This window comes from Terrapene carolina, unplaced genomic scaffold (genome assembly GCF_002925995.2).
Source record: "Terrapene carolina triunguis isolate 2854851 unplaced genomic scaffold, T_m_triunguis-2.0 Scaffold69, whole genome shotgun sequence".
Taxonomy (NCBI): domain Eukaryota; kingdom Metazoa; phylum Chordata; order Testudines; family Emydidae; genus Terrapene; species Terrapene triunguis.
Window position 1 is genome coordinate 36617712 of NW_020664420.1, and position 11282 is coordinate 36628993.

General features: G+C 46.5%; 1 protein-coding gene across 1 annotated transcript in view; it reads left to right on the plus strand.

Moving 5' to 3' along the window:
- HOMER1 (homer scaffold protein 1) overlaps window positions 1-11282 on the plus strand; it is a 130933-nt gene that overhangs the window by 96546 nt on the left and 23105 nt on the right. The window contains exon 6 of the mRNA XM_026649253.2: window positions 7083-7239. Within this exon, the coding sequence (XP_026505038.1) occupies window positions 7083-7239 (157 nt within the window). The remainder of the gene's footprint in view (window positions 1-7082; window positions 7240-11282) is intronic.

The following is an 11282-nucleotide window of genomic DNA, read 5'->3' on the forward strand; positions in this document are numbered from 1 at the left end:
ATCTTTTAAAAATCTGTCAGCCAGTTCATATGTAAGGTTTGCAGCAGTGTAGGCTGCATATATGCATAGGATGAGAAAAGGAAACCTGATAGGTTAATAGTGACACAGAATGAGTTACTGCTTATATAGGCAATGTTCAAACCACATGCAAACCCACTTTTCTTCTGGGGCAGAGAGCACTTGTTTTTAAATGTTGCTGTTGCTCTTGTAAAAACAAAACAAAACAGGCAAAATACATAATAATACAGAGCAAAATAAATGCTTTTCAATCCATGCTTTCATATTTTTTTATTTATTTGTATAATGCCAACATTGTGCAAGGCTGTATGTTTATGGTACTGTACATACCCGACTGTGTACATTAATACATTCACCTTTGTGTATCTATCTTAGATGTTGTTTTCCTTCCTTTGTATGTATTGTATATTAATGTAGGGCTTGTAGATGATACCAGATTGATTGCTCCCGGAGGCTGAAGCTCTCTATTTATCCAAAGAGAAACTACAAGATAGGCAGGGGCAGTTTCTCTATAGTGCTCTGCCAATATATTTCCACCCCAACCTGGATGAACTTACTCCATGTGAGGGCAAGTCTACACTACAAAATTAAGTTGACCTAAGTTACATCAACTTACAGCCACTGCAGCAATTAAGTCACTTTTGCATATCCACACTGTGCTCCCAATGTCAGCGGTGTGCATTCTCACTAGCAGCGCTTGCATCAATCCAGAGAATAGTGCACCATGGGTAGTTATCCCACTGTGCAACTTGTCACCATCTAGCGCAGGGTGTTTTGGGAAGGGTTTGCAGTGCCTTATAGGAGCAAATGAGTCACGTACGGGTGACTGGGAACATGGTTTCAATGTCCCATGATACAGTTTTCTCCATCCCATTTTATCTGCATCCCATAATGTTTCATGCCTCTTTTCAAAAGCCATGCAAGCCTGTGTGTCCGCCATCTCTGTGAGAAGCATGGATCCTGCACAGCTCTGCACTATTGTGATGAGAGTTGAGAGCATGGCACACCTGATCCTGCAGTATTTGCAGAGCTGCCAGAGGAGCCAGGGGGAACATTATAATTCCTTGGAGGGTAGCTTACTGTGGGACATAGAACATAAGAATGGCCATACGGGGTCAGACCAAAGGTCCATCTAGCCCAGTATCCTGTCTTCCGACAGTGGCCAATGCCAGGTGCCCCAGAGGGAATGAACAGAACAGGTAATCCTCAAGTGATCCATTCCCTGTCACTCATTCCCCACTCTGACAAACAGAGGCTAGGGACACCACCCCTGTCCATCCTGGCTAATAGCCATTGATGGACCTATCCTCTATGAATGTATCTAATTCTTTTTTGAACACTGTTATAGTCTTGGCCTTCACAACATCCTCTGGCAAGGAGTTCCACAGGTTGACTGTGTGTTGTGTGAAGAAATACTTCCTTTTGTTTGTTTTAAACCTGCAGCATAGTTCTTGTGTTACGAGAAACAATTCAAGGTGGTTGTTGGCATTCACGGAGCAGCTGCAGATGGTGGAGCACCATTCTGGGCCCCGGAAACAAGTACTGACTGGTGAGATCATGTCGTTATGCAGGTATGGGATAATGAGCAGTGGCTGCAGAACTTTTGGCTGCACAAGACCACATTCCTGGATGTGTGTGTGGCGCTTGCCACAGCCCTTCAGCGCAGTGACACCAGAATGAGAGCTGCACTGACAGCGAAGAAACAAGTGGCGATCGCTGTGTGGAAGCTGGCAACGCTAGATTGCTACCATCAGTCGGGAATCAATTGGGAAATCCACTGAGGGGGTTGCTGTGATGCAAATGTGCAGGCCCATTAATGACATCCTGCTGTGAAGGACTGTGCCTCTGGGCAACGTGCAGGGCATAATGGATAGTTTTGCAGCAATGAGGTTCCCAAACTGTGGTGGGGTGATAGATGGCATGCGTATCCCAATTTTGGCACCAGGCCATCTTGCCCCTGAGTATATCAACAGATAGGGCTACTTTTCTGTGCTATTGCAAGCACTGGTGGATCACCAGGGATGTTTTACTGACATCAATGCGGGATGGTGAGGGATGCATGGAGGGACTTTCTTTTCGGACCAGAAGATGACCATTGGGAATGTTGAAATGCCAATAGTGATCCTGGGAAACCCCCACAACCTACCCCTTACTCCCATGGTTCATGAAGCTGTACCCTGGCCACCTCGACAGCTGCAAGGAGCGCTTCAACTACAGGCTCAGCAGGACAGTTAAATGTTCCTTTGGCCATTTGAAAGGCTGCTGGCACTGTCTACTCATGAGATTAGACCTCACTGAAAAAAATATCTCAATGGTTATAGGTACCTGCTGTATGCTTCATAGTATCTGTGAAGCAAAAGGGGGAAAGCTTCCGCCACGGTGGAGGGCAGAGGTGGAGCAGCTGTCTGCTGATTTCGAGCAGCCAGATACCAGGGCTATAAGAAGAGCTTGATGAGGAGCTATACAGCTCAGGGAAGCTTTGAAAGACCATTTTAATAGTAAGCCACAGTAATGTGTGTTGCTGTAGTGTGCTCTGCCTGGCTTTTTTTTTTTCTTTTTTTGCCCCCCAGTATGAACCTTGTAATGAGTGTTGTGTGTGTAGTATTATAACATTGTAAATGCGCCTATTGCTATTTTCTGTGAATTATGTCAGCCCCAGCCAGCATATGTTGTGAACTAATAAAAATGAATTAAGTTTCCACAATAGACACCATGTGGAATGTGGGTGGGTGGGGGTAAAAGGAAGTCCCAGAATGTAGTTCTCTATGGGCTGCAGAGGGAGGTGAGCACAGGTCTGTTGAACCTGAAGGTCAACAAGAGTCTCCAGCATGTCTGTTTGCCACTTGAAAATCGCTAGCATCTCCTGCTGCATGTCTCTCTCCTTTTCCTGTGCTTTTCTCCTCTCCCCTCTGTCCTTGTCCATTCTGTCCATAAGGGTGATCCTCCAAGCCCTGTACTCAGTGTCCACCGCACCAGAGGTTTGCAGAATCTCTTAGAATATGTCATCCTGCATCTTCTCCTCCTTATCTGACTGAGCTGCTCCACAGGTGTGGATGGAGAGACCCTCAAGGCCACATTTCCATCTGCAAAAGATACAATGCACAGAGGCACTATTGTGAATATATTCACAAGATAAATGGAAACGTGGTATACTGAACTCACTCCCCTTCATCCACACAAATTGCAAGCACTATATTCTCACTTCTCCTTGGGATTCATAGAGCACAGAGGCTGTCCCAGCAGCCATGGTGGCTGTGGCCTGTGAGGGAGAGAGCGAGTTGGGACAATGAGGGGGACGGGTGTGAGTATATGCAGATAGGGCAATTGAACTGAATACTGGCACCGTTTTCCACTGCCAGTGGTGATTTTAGCTGATATCTCACTCCTGAGATTAATGGAGGCTGAAAGGGAACAGCTCCTGCACATGTCTGGCTGTAGACTGGATCCATATGCTGCTAGCTTGTGTGTTGCAATGATGCCTGCTTAAGTAATTGCTGAGTGGAATGTGAAAGTGTCCTACCACAGCAGAAAAAATAAGGCAGCCCTCCCTAGAAACCTTCAGCAGAGGATTGCAGTGTACCTTCAGAAAAGTTTCCTCAAGATCTCTGAATTCAAGGTGCATCCTGGTGCACATAAACAAACTGTTCTGCAGGACCCCCTCTGCCTAACTCTACAAGGGAATAAGAAGCAGATAGTGTGTCTACCTCTGTTGGTTATTTCACTACCTTTTCTAGCATGATTAATAAAGAGTAAATGAACAGATGTGTCCCTGCAATATCAAAGCAAACTGCAAACTTACCAGAGGTTCCTTTCCAGGCATCAGGCTTCCCCATGCCGGACTGTAGGGACTGGCTTGACTGTTCTAGAGTCAAAAACATGTTCTGGATCGCTGCACCACTGGATCCCCCAGTCGCCTGTCCCCCATACTCCTCCTCTTACTCATCCAACACCTCCTTACTGTTCACTCCAGCGGCCTGTGATTCCAGCCCCCCCGAAGTATGCACGGAGCCCTGGGGGGAGGGGGAGGGTCTCCGCCAAAGATGGCATGCAGCTCTTTGTAAAAGTGGCATGTCTGCAGCTCTGCACCACAGCGACTGTTAGACTCTGTTGTCTTCTGGTACGCCTGCTTCAGCTCCTTGGCTTTCACGTGCAGGGCCGGCTCCAGGCACCAGCCGACCAAGCATGTGCTTGGGGCGGCACCTTGGGGCAGGGCGGTGCTCGATTTTTTATTTATTTATGGGGCTTCGGACGGCGGGGTGCTCGGAGGGGGCGGGGGCTTCGGGCGGTGTGGTGCTCGGGGGGGCGGGGGCTTGGGGGGTGGAGGCTGGCGCGGTGCGGCGCTCGGAGGGGGGCGGGAGCTTCAGGCGGCGCGGCGCTTGGAGGGGTGGGGCTTCGGACGGTGCGGCGCTGCAGGGGCGGGGCTTCGGGTGGCGTGGTGCTGGGGGGGCGGGGATTTCGGCTGTGCTCGCGGGGGGGGTACGGCAGGGCGGCTCTCTTCTTTTTTGCCTGGGGCGGCAAAAAAGTTAGAGCCGGCCCTGTTCACGTGGCACTGCTGCAGGTCCCTCTTGTCGCCCTTCTCCCCATGCCCCAAGCGATCTGCTCGTAGATATAGACGTTTCTATGGCCAAATCGGAGCTGTGTCTGCACAGCCTCTTCTCCCCACAGACCCAGGAGATCCACCACCTCCTGTGTACTCCAGGCAGGTATGTGTCTTCAGTGTGCAGCCAGCATGGTCAGCTGGGCAGTTGCTAGGTGAACTCTCCACGCCGAACAAATAGGAAATGGAATTCCAAAAGTTTGCAGGGCTTTAAAGGGGGGGGAGGGCTGTCTACCTGGCCGCCAGGCAGTGGAGTTCAAAATGGTGACCGGAGGGGTCATGTTAGGGCATTGTGGGAAACCTCCTGGAGGCCACTAAAGTCAATGTAAGTAATGCAGTGTTTACACTCTGACACTGTATCGACCTAACTATGTCAGCCTAAGTGCTACGCCTCTCACAGACGTGGAGTTATTAGGTCGGTATAGTGGGCATGTTACATCAGCGGGAGTGACATTTTAGTGTAGCTGCTTACAGAGTTAGGTCGACATAAGCTGCCTTGCATCAATCTAACTCTGTATCGTAGACCAGGCCTAAGTCAGTGGAGTGGGTGAGTTACATCGGTGAGAGCAGCATTTTAGTGTAGACACTTACAGAATTAGGTCAATATAAGCTGTCTTACCTCGACTTAACTCTGTAATGTAGACCAGGGCTGAGGTAGAGTGATAAAAGCTCCATGCCTATTCAGTCTTTGGTCTCTTTTGCTGATGCTGCTGACAAAAGTGTAATTGTTATGGTGATAGTTTTCATGATGTGGAAATTTGTCCATTGGAATGGACTGAGGCAATTGATTCTTTATTTAAGCCATTAACTGGGCTGGTTTTTTGCTACAGGAATTAACTGTGAAGCACAAAGAGAAATATCTAAAATATTCTTTTCTGTTTGATAATTAATGTCACTATTACATTATTTTATATTGTCATGTTAAAACACAGTACTGTAACTAGTTGGTTAGAATAGAAGAGCATTTGTGAAAAGCAAAGCTAGAAAATACTGGTATTTCTAATGGACTTTTTATAATTTGGATAAAAATCATTTTTATATGGATGCACAGAAGTCAAAAGGACTCTAGTTTTAGACAACTATGGTATTGAAGTTTTAAAATCCTGTGTAGACCTTTGGACAACATTTAACCTCCATAAATGTAGATCAGGGAAGCCAATGTGGGATAAACCTTTTGGTCTTGATTCACTTGTGTGTGTGCAGGGAAGGCAGCTGCATCCCAGGAGAGATTTACCCTTAGTGAAGGAGAGCCTTAATCTCCATCTGGGGTAATAAGACTAAGAGGGATCTTTATTTCTATCTTGTCCTTATTGCAGGTAGTATTTAGCTGCATAATATTTCCTTGGTGCAGGAAAAAATAATCCTTTAAAAGTAGCTAATGTCATAGTAATTAATTTTATGGTTGTTTAGATTTGGTCATCAGACTCCACACAAGATTTTTTTATCTTGTAATGAAATCTGAGAAGTAATCACTGAGACATTTTACTATGTGAACTGAGGCCTCATCTTTTATCCCATTTAACACCTAAAGAAAAGGTTATAGAAACATGCATGATTTTCATACTGTTGAGAACAGTGTTACATACATGAGAAGTGTACCTAGGGTGACCAGACATCCCGATTTTATAGGGACAGTCCCGATATTTGGGGCTTTGTCTTATATAGAGTCCGATTACCCCCCACCCCCGTCCTGATTTTTCACACTTGCTGTCTGGTCACCCTAAGTGTACCTGATTTTTATTATCTACAGATGACAGGAAAGCAGAATTGCAGCATTAGAAATAGGGATGCATATTTATGGAAATATATTAATTCCCCATAAAGTTATTCTTGAGGAGGTCCGGGATGGACTTCCTAGAAGAAGTTTCCCAATAAATTCAGGATGTTTGAATGTATGTTTGAGTATATTCTTCAGGTTTGATTTACTCCTGTACTAGAGATATCGTAATTAGGCTGACTAAACTGTAGCTCCAAACCACTGTATTAATTTTCTGAAATCAATATGTTGCGTGAATTTTTTTAAAATATATTTCAAAAATTTAAAGCTAAAAAAAATCAGTTACATATAAAGCTATATATATTTAAATCATTAGGAATTATGTTGAATACGTTTTTTAAATCACATGCAGTTACTTTTAGAACGCAGTCCTGGACTTCAGCATCTATTTGTGGTAGGATAAAGTGGACTTTGAAGGTTTTTTATAATTATACTTTTCCATGGTGGAATCTATTTTAAGTGTTTTGAGAATTAGAACTGTGAACTATTTGAGCAACTAAACCAGCATGGGTACCTTTCTCATTTGAGCTTTCAATGGAGTGAGATTTTTTAATTAGTCCCTTTGATTTTCTGTATGTTGAATGTTTTCTGAAAGACAGCACTTTAGCAATGAAGAGCCAAAAAGAAAAAAAAAAACGTGATGCTATGGTGATTTGCATTATTATGATTGTTGTTATTCTATGTTTGTAGTTCGACAATCAGCAAGCACTGGGAGGCAGAACTGGCCACACTTAAGGGTAACAATGCCAAGCTCACAGCAGCTCTGCTGGAGTCCACTGCCAATGTAAAACAATGGAAACAACAGCTTGCTGCGTATCAGGAGGAAGCAGAACGTCTACATAAGCGGGTGAGTCCAGACAAACAGCTAAGGTCCTTGAAAACCATAAGACTGAGGAGCTATTGAATATATTTGATTATTTTGAAGTAAATCAAACATACAGTGTAGTGATCTCTCAAGGGATTATCTTTTCATATTGCAGTTGCCAAACTGCACCCAAGCAGGGTTTTGTGAGACTGTGTGTGTGTGTGTGTGTGTGTGTGTGTGAGAGAGAGAGAGAGAGAGAGAGAATGAGAGAGAGAGAGCAATACACCTTAACGTGTGCACTGACTTTCTTCTTAGGAATTTACTCAAAACCTCAGGGTGGAACGAAGTATTCTGTAACATGAAGAGTTGTAAATTGTCACAAGAAATGTGTATATTTTTATATCACTTAGACTGTGCTGTAGAGGTGTGTGGCACCTTATAGACATGGGCAGCGGATGACGATTCCCCTGGGGGAGGCCAGCTCCCCATTCACCTCTTCTGCCCGTGGTCCCACCCACACTCCACCTCTGCCCCCTTCCCACTTGCCACATCCCTCCTCTCCTTCCCCCCTCATTGCTCTCCCCGCCCACATCCCTCCTCCCACCGGAGCTCCACAATTCTCCCCCTGACCCCTGATTTCCCTGCATTGGCCCATCCTCCATGCCGTGCACCCACTGCCCCTGCCCCCTGCATCTCCCTTCGCCCACCTCTTGCCCCCTCACACATCCTTGTTTCCCCTTCAATCCCCTCTTGCTCACACCCCCGAACAGCTGATGTGCGGATTGTCCCTGCAAGAGGTACACCAAGCTGCCCTGCTTCAGAGCACACAGAGTGCAATATAAGCTCCATAAATGGAGAAGGTCCAGAATACCTCTTTCAAAAGTAGCAGCAACTTTTCATTTAGCTTCAGAGCAAGGGGGTTTGGTGGAGGAAATAAAGGCTTGTCAGCAAAATTCTGATACCTAGGAGTAGGAAGGAAAATCTCTTCAATTAGAAGAGTCTCCTCCTTCATCTAACCCAATAAAGCCACTCTCATAATAGATGGGGGGGAGGGGGGCGGTAAAACTGTGTTAGAAAGGAACATTATACTGCTCAAGATTCATCTCTCCCGGCTGCAGCCAGTGCTCCAGGCTCCCCAGCAGCAGCCCCAGGGCTCGGGGACCTTGCAAGGAGCATGGGACCCAGAGTCACTGCAGCAGGAAGTGCAATTCACTTCCTGCTGCTGCTGGGATGCAGGGAGTCCAGCCATTCTTCCTAGCCAGCTCCTCCTGGGTCATAACAAGGAGCCAATTCCATTGCACTGCAGTCCCACAGCCCCAGGCCCTGCCCCTTGGTGGCTCCACATTCCCTGGGCACGGGCAGCTTCTCCCCACATTAAGGGGGCATAGTACACAGAGGCCATTGTACTTTTATAGAAAGGTGTCCAGATTCTGGGGAGAGGGGAGGAGGGACCGGCAGTGGGGGGTCAAGGGGGAGGAGAGAAGCAGCCAGGCAGCAGCGGGCTGCTTGGAGCTGCCTCTGAGCTTTTGTATGTGCTATGCAGGTTCCTAGGCATCTGAGGAGGCAGTATCTGATACTCAGCTTCCTGGGTTCATCAGTAATCTCCCTGGATTCCGAAGAGTTTACTGATAAATCCAGGAAGCTGAGTAACACATACTGCCTGCTCAGCCACCCCGGAAACTGCATGGCACATAATAAAAACTTCCTCCAGCAGAAGCCCAGACATGGAAACCGCCAAAACCCGCAACCCGGGGTCCAGCAGCAGCACAAGGGAAGGCTCAACCTTCCCTGGCCTATTGTACCTGCCGCCCATGCGTACAGACAAGTAAGACATGGGCCCAAATCACCCCCACATATCCTTTTGCATGCAGGTATCCTTCCTGCTGTGTGGAAGAGGGCTCAGGTTGCCTCCTCAGTGCTCAGCATCCACAGTGAGGAGGTGGAGACTGGGCAGACTGGAGAAAAGAGTAGTTAAGTCAGAAGCAGGGTTTGGAGGATACATGTTGCTCTCACCTGCCTATATTATCTTTCCCACAAAACCTCCATCTGGGGGTCCTTGAGCAGCTGCAACCAGGGGAATGCCCGATAGCTTGATTGTAAAGGAAATGTAGTGCCAAGGAGCCTGTGCTAGGGGTTCTTTGTGAGTAGCTGCAGAGGCCCAGTCCCTCCTGTGGATACCTGCGGCCTGCCAAGCATGGAGGTGGTGCAGCCTTTTCATGGAGGTGGTGGTGAGGTAGATATTGGGATTGGGGGCAAATCTCAGGGAGGAGATCCTTGTGGATATTTCCTCCTCATAGTCTCCTTCTGAGGGTTTTGCTATGGGAATTGGGAAGGGATGATGATCTGGGCCCTGACGGCATCCTTAGACATGATGAGCTTGATTGTCCACTGACATGGGGTTTGTGACACAGAAGGTGCTGGAGCTAATGGTAGAGCTGATCTAGGAAGAAATTCTACAGTGGCATTCTCCAGGTGCTTTAGGTTCACTTTGTGTCAGTTCCACTACTTTCTGCAACAGATCTTACCTCCCACCTGCCCCAATGCTATGCCTGACTCTCCACTGCTGTTAGGTCCCTGAGGTATCTTACATCTGTGGTGTAAGTTAAAGCTCCCTCCCCTGCCCCACAACTTTTACATGCACCATGGAGAGGCAGCTGAGAATCAGAGAGTCACAGCCAACCTCCTGACAGCCTCTTCTCTCCGCTGCACCTGAGCAAACTTGGGTTCATTGGAGAATCAAGCCCATCATTCTCACTGAAGACCCAATCCTGCATACTCTTACACTACTATGCATAGACCTATATGCTCAGTAGTAAATATCCTCCTATGTAAGCAGTGCAGAAAGAATTTGACAGAATAGGGAATCTGGCCTGATATAGGGAGATATGACAGAGGAATGAAGTTTACACAAAATTGAAGTAATGAAATGATCTGTTTTTGTAATATATGCATTGTGCTATTTCTCCTTTTTTCTTGTAATTATTTATATTTTAATATCATTTATTCTTTATATTAAGTTGGCACAGGAGTTTCACTCTGACCAGCCTGGAATGTGTTTCTGCACTTATGAAATCATATTTCCACATTTGTGAATAAATTAGAAAGCAAAGGCAGCATCAGTACTTGCAGAAAGGAGCTGTGTCTTGTTTAGTGGTTTGTTTACTATTTTATTAATTTTTGTTACCTTAGAAAATATTGTGAAGGTGACCTCAGTTTAAAAAAAACCCATACATTTCTTCCATAAATGCCATCCTCTTGAGTATGCTGAAGGAAAAGCACAACTGGAAAAGATAGGTGTTTTAGAAAAGTGGTTCTCAACCAGGTGCCCAGCACCCCCTGCCGGGCTGCCAAGCAGGACCAGCATTAGATTTGCTGGGGCCCAGGGCAGAAAGCTGAAGCCCCACCACATGGGGCTGAAGCCTGATGCCCTGAGCTACGCCACCCAGGGCTGAAGCCTGAGCAACTTAGCTTCATTGAGCCCCATGGGGCATGTGGCCTGGGCAGTTGCCTTGCTTGCTATCCCCTAATGCCAGCCCTGGCTTTTATATGCAGAAAAACAGTTGTTGTGGAAGAGGTGGGCTGTGGAGTTTTTATAGTATGTTGCGGGGGGGGCTCAGAGAGAAAAAGATTGAGAACCCCTGTTTTAGAAGTCAGATCCTTCCAGTTTGGTGTTATAAACTGGCATGTGAATACCTATTGCCTTCTGTTCCACGGAATAATGTATGTTGAGTCTGCTTGTGTATATGTACAGGTTTCCTTTGCTACCTCTTTTAGTGAGCTACTCCCTTAGCTCTTCTAAACCTGTGTTTTCTGGGAATATGAACATTAGTTGTAATCATGATGCTCCAGTTATGCAGCTGGCTGGTAGTTATGGTATGATGTCTATAGGTATGTAGTCATAAATAATGACAGTGGAATCTCACCCAGTATGCTGTCTTCATTGGGAATTCCTAAGCATGGAGATAGACCTGACCCAATAAATCCAGCTCTCTAAGCAAATACACCTCTACCTCGATATAACGCGACCCGATATAACACGAATTCGGATATAACGCGGTAAAGCAGTGCTCCGGGGGGGGGGGGGG